General features: G+C 38.6%; 1 protein-coding gene across 8 annotated transcripts in view; it reads left to right on the top strand.

The window, feature by feature from the left end:
• Positions 1 to 1,172: 1,172 nt before the first annotated feature.
• ZNF33B (zinc finger protein 33B) overlaps positions 1,173 to 18,057 on the top strand; it is a 49,672-nt gene continuing 32,787 nt past the window's right edge. For all 8 annotated transcript variants that reach the window (XR_011462959.1, XM_070364434.1, XM_070364435.1 and 5 more), the window contains exons 1-3: positions 1,173 to 1,339; positions 2,416 to 2,552; positions 17,771 to 17,915. Coding sequence is in view for 7 of the 8 variants with exons in the window: in XM_070364434.1 (XP_070220535.1) it covers positions 2,538 to 2,552; positions 17,771 to 17,915 (160 nt within the window). In the remaining variant the exon portion in view is untranslated. The remainder of the gene's footprint in view (positions 1,340 to 2,415; positions 2,553 to 17,770; positions 17,916 to 18,057) is intronic.

The raw sequence follows: 18,057 nt of genomic DNA, 5'->3' as shown, positions 1-18,057 counted from the left end.
TATACAGTAATTTCAACATTCTTTGGAAATGCCCTTCTTTGGAATTGGAATGAAAACTGACCTTTTTCAGTCCAGCGGTCACTGCTGAGTTTTCCAAATTTGCTGACATATTGAATGCAGCACTTTAAGAACATCTGGCTGTTTAGATTTAATTTTATTCCAGATAAGTTGAGAATGCTTTTGTAATGTACACACTACTTTAAAAATCAAAGAGAAAAGGAGTACATGCCAAAATTAGTTGAGATTCTTATTGGAATTTTGTCAAAAATATTGAATCTATGGAAGGATTTATCTCCCTTTTTATGAAGTAATTTTAATGTCACAAATGAAAGAATATATTTATATATGCATGCTATGTCTCTTCAGTCGCCTCTGTCTCTTTGTGACCTTGTGGATTGTAGCCTGCCAGGTTGTTCTGTCCATGGGATTCTCCAGGCGAGAATACTGGAGTGGGTTGCCAGGCCCTTCTCCAAGATGTTTATATGTAGAGGAAGACTATTTTCTTTTGGATTGTGTCTACTTAATTTATCTACTATTTTCATTTATTGCTTTCATGATTTTAATGAACTTGCTTTCTTGTCTGCCACCCCCCCCCCCCGGCCCGCCCGATGATATAACTCTTTTATTGTATTAATGGGATATATTTCCTAGTATTTGTTTATTTATTTCATTTGACTGTGCTGGGTTGCCGGATCTTCTATCTTCCTTTGGGCAGCTGGATCTTTAGTTGTGGCATGTGAACTCAGTAGTGGCATGTGGATCCAGCTCCCTGACCAGGGATTGAACCAGGCTCCCTGCTGGAAGTGTGTAATCTTAACCACTGCACCACCAACTAAGTCCCCATTTCCCAGTATTTAAAAAAAAAAAAAATTGAAATTGACGAACAGTTTTCCTTTACTTGACTGTATGTAAATCTGCATTCTGACTGCACAGAGAACTCGGCTGTAATCCGTAACTTTGGAGAAAGTCCCTGACCGGCTCTAGCTGCTTAAATTACCTCAGGTTCAAATCTTCCGCTGCCAGGTGGGCTGGACTCTCAGCCAATCCCAACCCGCTGGTCGGGGAGAATAAAGGGAAACAAAGTTCTAGTGGTCAGCGTGGACTGTCTGGCCCTGCGTGCGGACCATCTGCGCATGCCTAGTTCCACCTTTTCCCTCTATGCATTTCCGCCTTTGCTTCTGTTTTTCTCCAGCCGTGCGTGGGAAGCGGTTACGGGGCTGATGAGTCTGTGCACTCTTCTGGGCTCAGTGCCCCTTGGAGACGGAGAGGCGAGTGAGCTCGGGATGGCTGGTTGAGGACCGTAGGGGTTCCGTGCAGTTTAGGGAGTAGGAGGGAAAAGGTCAGTACCCATGGTGGGGAGGAGCTCTGTAGACCCCTGGGGCGGCGAGAAGGGGGCGTCTCCATTGGGAAGAGTGGGCCGAAGTCCCTGACAGACTAGCCCCAGCCCTGAGCTGGACCTTCCCCCTCCCCCCTCCCCCGTGCGCGTGCGAGACGCCCTGTTTCTAAGGGCTCAGGAGGAGGGACTTAATATACAAGCAAGATGCAGGCAGCGATCTGGTGGCACGGGGCGGGGGCGGGGCTGCTGAGAGAATGCTTGCTGTGGAGGGGCGAGTGTTGCGGGGCGTGGGGTCTTGGGAGAAGAGCCAACAGTCGGGGCTGATGAGTTAGCTTAGCTTTGTACACAGACTCCGTTCCTTTGGTTCTCCATTTATCCTTTTTGGATTCTAAACTGCCCTCCGGTCATGTCCATTACTTCATGTTGTTTCTCTTCTGCTTGCCTTAGCATTCAGGAAGGATATTCAAGAGTTATCTGTTTTTTTGTCTCTTTGGACAGAATTTCTTTCTCTTTGTTTCTGAAGATTAGTGCCTTGTTCAGATCAGTTAGTGGCGAAGACTAAAAGATCTGACTCATAAGGCAGTATTGTTTATACTTTTCCATACAACTAAAAGCAAGTGTTTTATAGAAGAGTCTTCTGTGAAATGGCAACAATGGTAAAACATGGGTCTTTGCTTAAAGCACTGCTTTTTATAGCTTTCTGTGGAGTCACTAAGCAAAGGTTTAGTAACGTTAGTAGGGAAGTTAAACAGCCTAGTCCTGAGTTTCTTCTTTTTCTTTCTTTAGTCCTAAGTATTTTTTTAACAACAGTTTTGGTGTAATTAATATTCATTGTGTGTATTTTTGTTTTAATCAATTTTATAATTAAAAAAAAATTCATGAACACCAAGGGAGACTTAAACTGTTATAAGATATCCCTAGGCGGTAAATACTTAACTCTGAGAAAATGTATACCCAAGAGCTACATGGTAATATTAGAGTTGTATTAGGTAGGTGATCATCAACAATATATATATATCCATGTCTTTGAAGGTCAAAGGGACATTGACATTTTTTTCCTTATCTAGTGGTGTGTTTAGCTTTAATAGGAAAGGAGAATTCAGGAACTGCCACACAGGCCAGATCTTTCATGACTCCAGTCCTCTTCTTCTAACCCAGTGTATCTTCAGAGTTGTCTACGTTTTTCCAGGAACAGCCAAAAATGAATAAATCCCAGGTGAGTTTGTTCATTCATTCCTTTGTTTAACAGTGGACTTTGTGAGATTTGTAAGAGTCCATACATTAAGATGGGAAATCAGTAATAGATAAAAATTGAACTTCATAGAAAATATAAAAATAGCAAATCAAGAACAGAACCAAGTTGGCTTATATATACTGATCATTTATATAACAGACTTTCTAAGTTAACCTGCAAATAGGTTTATGATGTTTCTGATAACCATGGCAGAAAGGGATACACTGTATTTTGGATACAAAAAGATTCCTTTCAAGACGCAACAAAGTCTTATGGAAGATACCCTTTTTGCTCGGGACACATGGTAAGTAATTTCCAGGGACAGCTCTGAAGTGAGTGCCTCAAACCATTCCTCACTGAGGGTAAAAAGGTTGAAGAGATGGTTCAAATAATGAATTTTATGATAGTCTTACTTATTTTTAGAGTATGTTTAGAGGAATAAATGGCCTGCATGCTTGTTACAAAGCTGTTTTATCTTCGCCAAGCTGTGTGTAGAAGTCCTGAAGCATGTGGTTCAAAGTTAAATTCTCTGGTAAATGTTTCTGAGTTCTTCAGTCAGATTTCATCCCATAGCATTCTGTCTTTGTTCTTTTCCACTTTAGAATCTATTCAGGTAAAAGTCACCAGTGACTTAATTGTAGTTGTCTTCCTTGAACAACTGCTGCATTACTGACTGCTCTCTCCTGGAAGGTCTCCTTTTTTCACTTCTGAAACCACTCTTCTGATGGCTTTTTCTTGGGGTACTCCTCATTGTGCCCCAGAGTTTAGTTCTGAGTTTAGTTCCAGCTTCTACTAGACTTCTCATTTTACCCCCACATTGGAAAAATATGTAGATAGTTGAACAATACTATATATTGTTTGGGGTGCTTTTTAAAAATACATAAACTATTTTAATGTATCTGTGATACAGTTTTCTCCTGGTTCACTAGTAATTTAAAATCTATTGATATGTAGTTTTATTCCTTTTAATGCCATATTTTTCCATTCTCAGTATTCTATTGGTAGACATTTAGATAATTTCTATTTTTTAGTAATATAAACAGTGCTACTGTGAATATTCTTGTCACTCTGCACAAATTTCAGGTGTGTCTCAGACTCTAGAGCAGTGCTTCTCAAAGTGAGGTTCTTTGGCTGGAAGCAGCAGCATCACCCGGAAACTTGTGTGAAATTGCAGATGCTCATGCCCTATCTCAAACCTGCTGGCAGAGAAATGGAGGGGTAGGCTCAGCAGTCTGTTTTAACAGGGTATTCATGTGATGCAGATACTTTCTAAGTTTAAGAATCACTGCTCCAGAGTTCTGTGATTAATAGGTTTGAGTTATAGGATATGAAAATCAAGACTATTTTCCTTTCCATCTCTCCAGATATAAAAATTACTTCCTCCATAATAGATGAAAAACTTAACTTTGATTTTCTGAGTGATTGTGGTTGTGCAGCTTTCATAAGTGTATGGCTTTTCAGGTTTTGCACTGTTTTGTATGCATTCCCTGTGTATTTTAAATGGTAATCTTTTGTTATAACTGTTACTAATTATCTTTTCTCAGTATGCTTTTTGTCTTTTCATTTAATAGTGTATTTTCTGAAACTTTTATATTGTGATACAATCTTTTTGTGCTTTCTGTTTTTTATTCTTGTTTTCCTTACCCCAGGGGCCTAATGAAATTTTTTGTTTTGTCTAAAAATGCCAAGCATGTTTTTTTTTTTAAATAGTACCTTAAGCCATCTTGAATTAAAAAAAAATATATATATATATATAAAAATGTGATTAAAGGACCTAATTTTATGTTATCCATCTGTAAAAAATAAAGAGAACAATAAAAGGATAATATTTCCTGACCAAGCACTAGCAAAACAGATCTGAGTGGGAATACCTGCCACATGTCTTCATTATGAAAGCTGCTGGCGTAGACTGGGTAGATTTTGTCATGTTCACAAAGTATCCATTGAGAGGCATTTGGGTTTTATTTACATTCCCACCAACAATGCAAGAGGGTTCCCTTTTCTCCACCCCTTTCCCAGCATTTATTGTTTGTAGGTTTTTTGATGATGGCCATTCTGACTGACCGGTGTGAGATGATACTTAATTGTAGTTTTGATTTGCATTTCTCTATTAATTAGTGATGTTGAGCATCTTTTCATGTGCCTCTTGGCCATCTGTCTTCTTTAGAGAAATGTCTGTTTAGATCTTCTGCCCATTTTTTGATTGGGTTTGTTTTTTTGATATTGGAGAATGCTTAAGGTCTACTCTCAGCAAGTTTCAGCTATATAATACTATACAGTTAATAGTCAACATACTGTACATTAGATCCTCCTAAATTATTCTTTTTTATCTTTTTTATTGGAGTATAATTGCATTACGGTTCATTTACCATGAAGTGAATCAGTTTTATATATACATATATCCCCTCCTTCTTAAACCTCCTTCCCACCCCACCCCCAACCCACCCATCTAGGTCATCAAGAGCACTGAGCTGAGCTTCCTGTGCTTTATTTTTTTTTTTCATTATCTCTGAATAGTTCTGCTATGAAGTTCTTTACACAGCTTACCTTTATATTTGATACTTTATAATTTCACTTTGAAGGGTACATCCTAAGGAATTAGGCTAAAAGATGACCAAAGGTAAGCTTCCTGTGCTTTATAGCAGATATTCCCACTAGCTATCTGTTATACACATGGTAGTGTATGTATATGTCAATCCTAATCTCCCAGTTCATCCCACCCTCCCCTTCCTCCCATGTCCATGTGTCCGTTTCCTACATCTGCTTCTCTATTTTTGCACTGGAAATAGGTTCATCTGTACCATTTTTCTATATTCCATACATATGTGTTAATATGTGATGTTTATTTTTCTCTTTCTGACTTACTTCACTCTGTATGATAGACTCTAGATCCGTCCACATTTCTACAAATGATCCAATTTCATTCCTTTTTATGGCTGAGCAAAATTATTCTTATAATGACTGAACATTTATACCTTTTGATTTATATCATTCTGTTTCCCCTTTCTCTTAGCCCTTGGCAACCCCCATTTCATTCTCTTTCTGTGAATTTGGCTTTTATTGGAGGTGGTGGTGGTGGTTTTAGATTCCACATGTAAGTGATACCAGTAGTATACCTTTCGTTGTCTGACTTATTTCACTTAGCATAATGCTCTCAAGGTCCATTAACATTTTTCCCAATGTCAGGATTTCCTTCTTTTTATAGCCAAATAGTATTCCATTGTATATACCATTACATTTTCGTTATTCATTTTTCTTGAACATTCATTCATCCTTGAATGTTTCCATCCTTTGGCTATTGCAGGTAATGCTACAATGAACATGAGGGTACAGATATCTCTTTAGGATAGTGGTTTTGTTTCGTTGGGGTTTATACCCAAGAGTGGAATTGCTGGATCATAAAATAGTTCTATTTAAAATTTTTTCAGGAGCCTCCATAGTGTTTCCATAATTGCTACACCAGTTTACATTCCCACCAACAGTGCACAAGACTTCCCTTGTCTCTGAATCCTTTACAACATTTGTTATCTCCTGTCTTTTTAATAATAGCCATTTTAACAGGTGTGAGATAATATCTCACTGTGATTTTGTTTACATTTGATTAGTGATTTTGAGCACCTTTGGCCATTTGTTTGTCTTTGGAAAAATGTTTATTGACATCCTTTGACCATTTTTAAATTGGATTATTTGCTTTCTTGCTTTTGAGTTATATGAGTTCTTTATGTATTTTGTGTATTATCAGAAACATGTTGGGAATATTTTCCTATAGGTTGCCTTTTCAAATTTTTTGATTGTTTCCTTGGCTGTGCAGAAGCTCTAATGCTTTTGTTTGTTTTGGCCACACTGTGTGGCATTGTGGGATCCTAGTTCCCAGACCAGGGGACTGAACCTGCGTCTCCTACAGTGGTAGCTTAGAGTCTTAACCACTGGAACACCAGGGAAGTCCCCAGAAGCTCTTACATTTGATGTAGCCCTGTTTGTTTATTTTAGCTTTTTTTGCCTGTGCTTTTGGTTTCTTATCCAAGAATGATTGCCAGGAATAATGTCAAGGAGCTCCTTCCCTGTGTTTTCTTCTAGGGTCTTATGTTTAAGTCTTTGATCTATTTCAAGTTAATTGTTCTGAGTGATGTAAGATCAGGGTCCAGTTTTATTCTTTTGCAGGTAGATACCCAGTTTCCTCAACACCAGTTACTAAAGAGATTATCCTTTTCACATTGTGTGTTATTGCTGCTGCTAAGCTGCTAAGTCGCTTCAGTCGTGTCCAACTCTGTGCGACCCCATAGATGGCAGCCCGCCAGGCTCCACCATCCCTGGGATTCTCCAGGCAAGAACACTGGAGTGGGTTGCCATTTCCTTCTCCAGTGCATGAAAGTGAAAGGTGAAAGTGAAGTTGCTCCGTCATGTCCGACTCCCAGCGACCCCATGGACTGCAGCCTACCAGGCTCCTCTGTCCATGGGATTTTCCAAGCAAGAGTACTAGAGTGGGGTGCCATTGCCTTCAATTAACTGTGTTAAGTGTGGTGTGAGTTTATGTTTAGGCTCTCTTCCACTTTTCTGCAACTGTTTTTTATCACACGTGAGTCTCCCTTTCACTGTAATTAGTATTCACTTAATGTAACTGAATTGGTTCTTAATTCATCCATTCAGCAACCATTTATGAATATTTATTATGTGTCCTAGAAAGAGATATATATAGTTTTTATAAATAGAAATTCTTAGAATTATGTAGGATGTTTAGTTTTTATATTACTACAAGTCTTATGATAGACACTTGTATCCCTATCAAGGGGGGCTTCCCAGTAGCTCAAATGGTAATAAATCTGCCTGCAATGCAGGAGACCTGGGTTCGATCCCTGAGTTGGGAAGACCTCCTGGAGAAGGGCATGGCAACCAACCCCAGTATTCTTGCCTGGAGAATCCTATAGACATAGGGACCTGGCGAGCTATAGTCCATGAAGTCACAAAGAGTCAGGCACAACTGAGTGACTAACACTTTCACTATGATAGAGATATAAACAAAATCCTGTTTTGTTTTCCTTAGGATTGTTTTTTCTAGTCAAAAATTAAGAAGTAGACCTTTTAAGTTTAAGATTCCTGTTTTTATGTTGGGTGATTTAATCTATTTTCATTTATTGTTGTTTGGTTTTAGGCCCTCTGTCCCACAATGTATTTACTTGCTGTGCTTTCTTGTTGGTTGTTCACACATATTTTATTGATGTATTTTATTTTGCTTTGTTTTTCTGACACTGAGTCAGCTTACAATGCAATATTCTATTTTAACATAGGATCCCTAAGTGATACTGTGTTTCTCCACCTTACCTTACTTCTCCACCTTACCAACTTACTTTACTTCTCAATCAGTGTACTCTCCCTCTTCAGATATTTAAGCAGTCTCAGCCTTGATACTCATGATAGGTAGCTACATCAACAGATACAAAGATTTTTATCAACATATTCTCTATTAGCAACTTAAGAAAATATCACATTTTCAAACCTTTCCTTTAAGAAGGTATAAATTATCTTGTTGCAAACCCCTGTAGCTACTGGCTGTCAACTTACTGGCAGATATTTATTGCTGATTTTATAAATTCATTTACTATTTCATATATTCCACTTTCCCCTTTTTCGAATTCTGATTTTTTAATTTTGTTTTGTGCTAGATCATGATACAATAAAGTGTGTAAGATGCATTCAATATAAGTGTATACAGCCTTTTTTTAAGACACATATATAAATCCTAGTAATTACCAACTAAGTCAACATATTTAATATTTCCGCCACCCCTTAAGGTTCCTTCATGACTTTCCCAGTCTTTAAGAACAACTTTCCTTCCCCTTTGTGGTGCTTGTCTATCATTATTTATTAATTTTGCCTGTTATTGAAACTTAGATGTATAGGATTTGTGTGTACATTTTTACATGAGGCTTTTTTCATTATATATTTGATTCATTCATGTTGCTGCATGTACCAGTAGTTTATTTCTTGTATTGCTGCATACATGAAAAGAATACAATTTACTTATCCATTCTTTCTCTTTTTTTTTTCCTCTTCTTGCCACTTTTATTCAACATATTATTGGAAGTCTTAGTCACAGCATCATCTGTCATCCCTTTCTCCTCCTGCCTTCAGTCTTTCCCAGCATCAGGGTCTTTTCCAGTGAGTCAGTTCTTTGCATCAGGTGGCCAAAGTATTAGAGCTTCAGCTTCAGCATCAGTCCTTCCAATGAATTAGTCAGGACTTTAGGATGGACTGGTTGGATCTCCTTGCAGTCCAAGGGACTCTCAAGAGTCTTCTCCAATACCTCAGTTCAAAAGCATCAATTCTTTGGTGCTCAGCCTTCTTTATGGTCCACCTGTCACATCCATACATGACTGTTGGAAAAACCATAGCTTTGACTAGACAGACCTTTGTCAGCAAACTAATGTATCTGCTTTCATTTTTTTGTGTCTTTTTTTTTCTTTTTTAATTAAAGGATAATTGCTTTACAGAATGTTGTGGTTTTCTGTCATACATCAACAAACATGAGTTTGTGTTTTCAAGTCCTTGGAGCATCTTTACTATCATTATTCTGAATTCTCTTTCAGGGAGGTTACTTATTTACTCTTTGTTTATTTGGTCTTGTGACTTTCTACCTTGCTCTTTCATTTGTGCTGTATTTCTCTATCTTTTCATCTTCTTTTTTTCCTTCTAACTTGCTCCACTTGAGGTCTCCTTTTCCCAGGCTTTAGGATTGTATTACTTCTTTCTTTTGATTTTTACCCTCAGAGGGAAATGTTGGGTGGTTTGTGTTGATTTCTTGTTAGGGATGACTTGTGCTTGTGTTCTAGTAGGAGGAAATCAAGCAGATAATTACAGAAATACTGGGACATATACATACACACATACAGTTATAACCAAAGTATTCTAAAGAAGAGTACAGGAGATTGACTTGGTGAGCAAGAGAACCCAGAGGTGATATCAAGCAATTGAAAGCAGAATTAGCTAATGCTCAATCTGTAAGTCTGTGCATGAGCAGAGGGCTCCCTGGGGAATATAGCATAGAGAGCTCAACAATGTAACTTGGTGAAAGAAGAGAGAGTGAAGGAATAAAGGGGGAGAATAAGAAAAATAGAAAAAAAAAGAGAAGGGAGGGGAAAGAGAAAAGAAAGGGCTGGAGACAATTGAAAAAGAAAAGAAAGATGAATAGACGTATGTGGAAAAGATTTATATATATTCAGGAATAGTTACAGCTGGTAAAGAACTATAGGAAAAGCAGTGGAATATATAAAAAATAAAATTAAATTCATCAAGAAAAAAGAAAAAAAAGTGAAAGAGGAAAAAATGGAAAAAAAAATCTTAAAATGAATGTTTTTCTTTCTTTTCTTTTTTTTACAAACACAAAGAGGAAAACTCCAAACCACACAACCAACATTTATCTTTTGGAGGTAGAAATATGTAGAGAGAATAAACAGTGTGATGTATAAGAAAAAATCTTTAAATGAAATTTTTTCTTTAACAAGGAAAACAAAGAGAAAAACTCCACAGCACCGCAAAAGGCTAATGTGAAGGTGGAAATATGATGGAGAATAAACACTGTGATTTATAAAAAGAAAGAATCTTAAAATGAATTTTTTTGTTTTTATAACAAGAAAAAGAAAGGAAAACTCCACAGCACTGCTAAAGGCTAATGTGATGGTGGAGATATGTTGGGAGAATAAACAGTGTGATTTATAAGAGGAAAAAAAGAAAAAATTTGAAAAAGGTTCTCAAGGTCGTAGTTCTTGGTTGTGGAGTCTGCCCTTGTGGATGGGGTTCGGTTAGTGTCCTGTGATGTTTTCCTGGTTGGGGGAGCTTGTGCTATTGTTACAGTTGATGGAGCTGGATCTCGCCTCTTTGAAGGGCAGTGCAGTGTCCAGTAGTAGGTTTTGGAGTGTCTGTGCATTCAGTATGCCTTTGGGCAGTCGTTCTAGCTTTCATGGTGTTAGGTACATGTATTTCTGCAGATGCTTTAAAGTGACCTCAGCATATATGCAGTGTCACCAGCCCCCTACTTGTCCCTGGGATCATGAAATGGTGCTTCTGTTCCCCTGTCCTGCCCTGTGGTGCTGGTTGAAGCTTGTTAGGAAGGTGCTTGTGTGGATGTTTTCTTGTGCCTTCTACATCACGGTGACTTGTGTGGGCTTCCCTCTGGCCCCTGAGCTTACCCTCTGTGTCACGGGGCTTGTATGCACTTGTTTTGGCTCCCCAGGCCTGCCCTTTGCTTCCTTGTGTGCACTTATCTTAGCTCCCATGCACGCACTCTGTGTTGCGGGGTTTATGTGCACTTGTTTCATCTCACCCCCTTGCCCTCTTTGTCACGAGTGTCGTGTTCTTTCAGCTGTGCCAGGAGGGTTGTGTGCACTGCCCGTTTATATTCCTCCTGTCTATCGGTGCCCTGGTCCCATTTGTCTGCTGTGTCACACTAGGCCACCTGGGCCCGCCCTCTGTACTTCAAGGGTTGTGTGCACTGGCTGGGTGTGTCTGCGGCATCATACTCAGCTACCTGGGCCAGCCCTCTGTGCTGCAAGGGCTGTGCGCTGGCTGGGCTTGTATGCCGCACCACCCTCGGTTCCCCAAGCTTGCCGTCTGTTAACAGACTGAGAAGAGCAGTTTTCTCTGTTTACTGCCTTTAAGTCCCTGCTTTGTCTAGTTTTCCAAGACTTCGAAGCTCCCCCTTGGGCCTGCCTATGAAGGAAGTTTCCCTGTGCATTGGGGACCCCTGCTGTTTCAGGGCTCCCTCCTTCCCTTGGGGCATAAGCTCCTGCCCAGAAGTTCTCCATCTTTTCCCTTTAAAATTTTTTTTTACTATTATTATTTATTTGGCTGCGCAAGGGATATTTTAATTGCAGCATGTGGGATCTAGTTCTTGGACCAGGGATTTAACCCAGGCCCCCTACATTGGGAGCACAGCATCTTAGTCACTGGGCCACCAGGGGGGTCCCCGTCTTATCCCTTTTTATGTCTCCATCCTCTCTCCTACCTCATTGCAGGGAGCTTAGCCTGTCCGCCTGGAGGCTGGGGTCTTCTGCTGCTGCCTAGAGAATGCTTTGTAGGAGTTGTTCCATATCTTGATGAGTTTTTGATGTATTTGTGGGGAGGCTGGTGATGTCCCCATCTTACTCCTCTGCCATCTTCCCCATTCTCCTTTTGATAGGCATTTTCTTTGTGTATCTAGTAGCTTTTAAGTTATATAGTTTCATATATTTTTAGTTTTTACTCTAGATACTACAATTTGCATTTGTGATATTGTTATTATAATAAATATGTATGTTGATTTTCCTGCAGGGTTTCTTAACTTACCTCCCTAAAACTAATAATATCTTAAGTGATAAAAGCTATAGGGAAATCTGTTGTTATAATATTGAGTATTTTTTCCTAGTTCCTGAAATAGCTCCACAACAATTAAGATGGTGTTTTTTGTTTCAACCATACCTGAGTTTATGTTAATGAAGTGACTTTTGAAATGTCTCATAAGAATGAGGCACTGAGTACCAGGAGAACCAACCGTATGATTAGAGGGTTGGAATTCTCAGCCCCACCTCCCAGCCTCTGAGGAGGAGTGAGTGGCTGGAGGCTGAATTAGCCACCATTGACCAGTGATTTGATCAGTCTTGCATATATAATGTAATCTCCATGAAAGTCCGTGAACTTATGGGATTCAGAGAGCTTCCAGGTTACTTACGGGATTCAGAGAGCTTCCAGGTTGTTGAACATGGAGGTATTACTGGGAAGGTAGTGAGCTCTGAGAGAGCATGGAAGTTTTGTAACCTTGTACCCATCCTTGCTTTGGGTATCTCTTGCATCTGGATGTTTCTGAGTTGTATCCTTTTATATTAACCCATTAATCTCATAAGTAAATTATTTTTCTGTGTTTTGTGAGCCACTCTGTCAGATTATTGAACTGAACAAAGAGGGTGTGGGAGCCTTGGTTTTTACCCAGTGGTTAGATACACTGGGCTTACACTTGGTGTCTGAAGTAGGAATGGTGTCACATGGAACTGAGCCTGGAACCTGATGCTGTAATGTTAGAATTTAGTTAATTGCTTGGGATGGGAAAAGTTCCCACTAATTTGGTGACCTGAGTAAAACAGAGGAGTTGAACTTTTCCTTTACAGAATTCTTACTTTCGTTTACCTTAAGTTAGTGCTTTACCTCTTCACAGATAGTACTAGAATCTTTAATCAGTTTAACCTTAATTATCCTATTACTAGTATTTTGATGTATTTTACTTTCAGTGTTTTTCATGGATTCCAAAAGACATTATATTTGTTGCTTTAAATGCCATTTTCAGTTTTCTTTATATCATTTTCCTTAACTGTAGTATTTCTTGACTTGTGTGTATTATTGATAATTTTTTCAAACTTTATGTGGAAAATATATTCATTTTAGAAGAATATTCTTTCTGGATTTAGAATTTTCTGGTGACATTTTTCCTAGCTCTTTTAAAATGACATTCCATTTTCATTTTCTCATTTGCAAGTTGCCCATTCAAATTTTTGCCCAGTGTCTTCTCACTTTCATAGTTTCTGTTGAGAGATTTGCTGTCAGGTTTGTTACCAAGATGGCCTGCATTTTTGTCCTCATTAATTAAAAAAAAGTCTTTCTATATTAGAGATAGGACTTCTTTGTCAGATATATGTGTTCCAAATGTCTCTTTCCACTTTGTGTTGTACTTTTATTTTCTTTCTGTCGTTTGGTAAGGGTAAGATCTTAATATTGTAGAATTATTAATGTAATTTGCATCCTAGTTAAGAAGTCTTTGCTTATTCTTAGTGTCATGAAGGTATTTCTTACTGTATTTGCTAAAATTTTTACTGTTTTACTTTTCAAATTTAGATCTGTATACTGTCTAAAATGGATTTCTGTTTATAGTTAAAATAGCAGTAAATGCTCCCTATAATTAAACACTGTGTATTGAAATGGTTGTCCTTCTGTTATCCTTGTCAAAAATCAAGTGACATACATACATTTTGGACTCTTCTACTCTGTTGATGCATTTGAAAATTCTTGTGCCTGAGTCACAATATTTTAATTATGATACATTGATAATATATTATACTTGATATATGGTACTTCTTATGGCTTAATTTTTCTTTAAGATGATTTGTGTATTTTTACCCTTTGCATTTTCACATATTTTAGAATTAGCTTGTCTGGAATTTTTTTTGCAATTGGTATGAATTTTTATATCAGCATGGAGAGAATTGATATTTTTACAATACTGAGCCTATCTAGGAATTTCTTACATCCTTCTACTTATTTGGGTCTTCTTATTTTCCTTCATTATATTTTTTGTAAAGACTTTTATATTTTTCACACCTGCTGTTTGTTATACCTTTAAAATTTTTAATATTCTGATATTTGTTATATTGAACTTGTATCTAATTTCTAAACCTTTTGAGCTTCCCTGGTGGCTCAGATGGTAAATAATCTGCCTGCAATTGAGAGACACAGGAGACCTGCATTCAGTCCCTGGGTTGGGAAGATCCCCTGAAGAAGGGAAAAGCTACCCACTCCAGTATTCTGGCATGGAGAATTCCATGGACTGTACAGTCCATGGGGTTGCAAAGAGTTGGACACAACTGAGAGGCTTGCACTTCACTATTTGCATCCAAGTTTCAAGTTTATATAAGTGGGTTCTTTTGTCCTTTTGCTTTCCATTCTCTTTTTAAAAACAGAATTGGTCTGAAATAAAAACTTAGTCATGTATTTTCAGTATATTGTTGAATCTCTCCTTCGGCAGCTCTGTCTGCAACAATGATGCCTAAAGTAGAGGCATGCACTCTGGTGTTGTGTTAGTTGCTCAGTCGTGTCTAACTCTTTGTGATCCCATGAACTGTAGCCTTCCAGGCTTCTCTGACAACAGGATTCTCCAGGCAAGAATGCTGGAGTAGGTTAACATGCCCTTCTTTTTTTCCCCACTCTGGATGACGTTGAAAACAGTTTAGTTGAATATCTTCTCCTGTATCATCTGCTGCACATCCTAATTATTGTCTCTGAATTGAAGAATTAGGACCTAAGATATGTATTGTAGTGTAATAGCATACTAGATTTTTACCTACATTCTTAAGTCTAAATAAGAATAAAGTTTGTAATAAACTTCTTGTTAGTTTATTTCTGTGGTTTATAGACAAACTTCTGTAGTGTTCAAAAGTATTCTTTAAGATGGGAAGTGATCACATACTTTGGAGTCCACTGGTCTAAAGTTATTCTGTAGTGCTTTCCTTGAGTACTTCTGTGGCCCTTTTTCTGATCTCAACTCCTGTTTGCCTTGTTACTCATTTCCTGAGAGTGTTAGAGGGCCCTAGCCTTTGCTTGTGCAGTGACCTTATATTCATGAAGAACACAGTGTCACTCTTTATTCAGTAGCTCTTCTTCCTCAGTGAAGCTCAAAACAGAAGTAGTTTTGCTTCTTATTTATATTAATCTATTGAGTGTGTACTTTAACCACAGTACTTGTAACATATTACTCCATGTTTTTGGCTTTGGAGTACAGAATGAAGCAGGGCAAAGGCTGATAGAGTTCTGCCAAGAGAACGCACTGGTCGTAGCAAACACCCTCTTCCAACAACACAAGAGAAGACTCTACCCATGGATATCACCAGATGGTCAACACCAAAATCAGATTGGTTATATTCTTTGCAGCCAAAGATGGAGAAGCTCTATACAGTTAGCAAAAAAAAAAAGACTGGGAGCTGACTGTGGCTCGGATCATGAACCCCTTATTGCCAAATTCAGACTGAAATTGAAGAAAGTGGAGAAAACCACTAGACCATTGAGGTATGACCTAAATCAAATCCCTTATGACTATACAGTGGAAGTGAGAAATAGACTGAAGAGACTAGATCTGATAGAGTGCCTGATGAACTATGGACGGAGGTTCGTGACATTGTACAGGAGACAGAAATCAAGACCATCCCCAAGAAAAAGAAATGCAAAAAAGCAAAATGGCTGTCTGAGGAGGCCTTGGAAATAGCTGTGAAAAGAAGAGAAGTGAAAAGCAAAGCAGAAAAGGAAAGATATACCCATTTGAATGCAGAGTTCCAAAGAACAGCAAGGAGAGATAAGAAAGCCTTCCTCAGCGATCAATCCAAAGAAATAGAGGCAAACAATAGAATGGGAAAGACTAGAGATCTCTTCAAGAAAATTAGAGATACCAAGGGAACATTTCATGCAAAGATGGGCTTCAGTTCAGTTCAGTCGCTCAGTTGTGTCCGACTCTTTGCAACCCCGTAAATTGCAGCATGCCAGGTAGTAAAGGAAAAAAATGGTATGGACCTCACAGAAGCAGAAGATATTAAGAAGAGGTGGCAAGAATACACAGAATAACTGTACAAAAAAGATCTTCATGACCCAGATAATCACAATGGTGTGATCACTCATATTCACATAGAGCCATACATCCTGGAATGTGAAGTCAAGTGGGCCTTAGGAAGCATCACTATGAACAAAGCTAGTGGAGGTGATGGAATTCCAGTTGAGCTATTTCAGATCCTGAAAGATGATGCTGTGAAAGTGCTGCACTCAATATGTCAGCAAATTTGGAAAATTCAGCAATAGCCTCAGGACTGAAAAAGGTCAGTTTTCATTCCAAACCTAAAGAAAGGCAATGCCAAGAAATGCTCAAACTACCGCACAATTGCACTCATCTCATGCTCTAGCAAAGTAATGCTCAAAATTCTCCAAGCCAGGCTTCAGCAATACGTGAACCATGAACTTCCAGATGTTCAAGCTGGTTTTAGAAAAGGCAGAGGAACCAGAGATCAAATTGCCAACATCCGCTGGATCATCGAGAAAGCAAGAGAGTTCCAGTAAAACATCTATTTCTGCCTTATTGACTATGCCAAAGCCTTTGACCGTGTGGATCACAATAAACTGTGGAAAATTCTGAAAGAGATGGGAATACCAGACCACCTGATCTGCCTCTTGAGAAACCTGTATGCAGGTCAAGAAGCAATAGTTAGAACCAGACATGGAACAACAGACTGGTTCCAAATAGGTAAAGGCTGTATATTATCACCCTGCTTATTTAACTTATATGCAGAGTACATCATGAGAAATGCTGGGCTGGAAGAAGCACAAGCTGGAATCAAGATTGCTGGGAGAAATATCAAGAACCTCAGATATGCAGATGACACCATTCTTATGGCAGAAAGTGAAGAAGAACTAAAGAGCCACTTGATGAAAGAGGAGAGTGAAAAAGTTGGCTTAAAGCTCAACATTCAGAAAACTAAGATCATGGCATCCGGTCCCATCAGTTCATGGCAACTAGATGGAAAAACAGTGGAAACAGTGGGTGACTTTATTTTTCTGGGCTTCAAAATCACTACAGATGGTGATTGCAGCCATGAAATTAAAAGACACTCCTTGGAAGGAAAGTTATGACCAACCTAGATAGCATATTGAAAAGCAGAGACATTACTTTGCCAACAAAGGCCCATCTAGTCAAGGCTAGGGTTTTTCCAGTGGTCATTTATGGATGTGAAAGTTGTACTATAAAAAAAGCTGAGCACTGAAGAATTGATGCTTTTGAATTGTTGGGTTGGAGAAGACTCTTGAGAGTCCTTTGGACTGCAAGGAGATCCAACCAGTCCATCCTAAAGGAGATCAGTCCTGGATGTTCATTGGTAGGACTGATGTTGGAGATGAAACTCCAATATTTGGCCATCTTATGTGAAGAGCTGACTCATTTGAAAAGACCCTGATGCTGGGAAAGATTGAGGGGAGTAGGAGAAGGGAATGACAGAGGATGAGATGGTTGGATGGCATCACCGACTCGATGGACATGGATTTGGGTAGATTCCGGCAGTTGGTGATGGACAGGGAGGCCTGGCATGCTGTGGTTCATGGGTCGCAAAGAGTCGGACACAACTGAGCGACTTATCTGAACTGAACTGCATGTTTTCTTACCAGATTATATGCTTCTTGACTCAGGATGGTATTTGCTAATCTTAATATTTACAAGAACTAGAATAGTTCCAGATCCATTGTGGAAACTTGAGAATTAATAATTAATGCAAATTGGTTTACAGAATATTTCTTTTATGCTTTCTCTTGTTCTCCCAGAGTATAAAGCAAAAGGAACATTCTGCAAACCAGTTTAGTAATCTGTAAACAATAATCATGGTAGGGATTTGCTTCCATACATCTTTTCCATGTCATCTTAATTCTGAATATTTCAGATTGAACAGAAATTCCAGGGATTAGTATCCTTTAAGGATGTGACTGTGGGCTTCACCCAGGAGGAGTGGCAGCACCTGGACTCAACTCAAAGGTCCTTGTATAGAGATGTGATGCTGGAGAACTACAGGAACCTTGTCTCAGTGGGTAAGGTTGGTTTATTATGCAATTCTAAATGGCATTTAAAAATTCTTTTAAACCCCAATCCTCAAGGATGTTTAGATTGAATTATTAGATCCTCATGGTGGGATTAATGCATTTACAAAAATAGGAGAAGAAAAGGGATCTT

The sequence above is a fragment of the Bos mutus genome, chromosome 28 (assembly GCF_027580195.1).
Source record: "Bos mutus isolate GX-2022 chromosome 28, NWIPB_WYAK_1.1, whole genome shotgun sequence".
NCBI classification, from domain to species: Eukaryota; Metazoa; Chordata; class Mammalia; order Artiodactyla; family Bovidae; genus Bos; species Bos mutus.
Note: the sequence above shows the minus strand (reverse complement) of the source record. Positions and strands in the feature narration are given on the sequence as shown.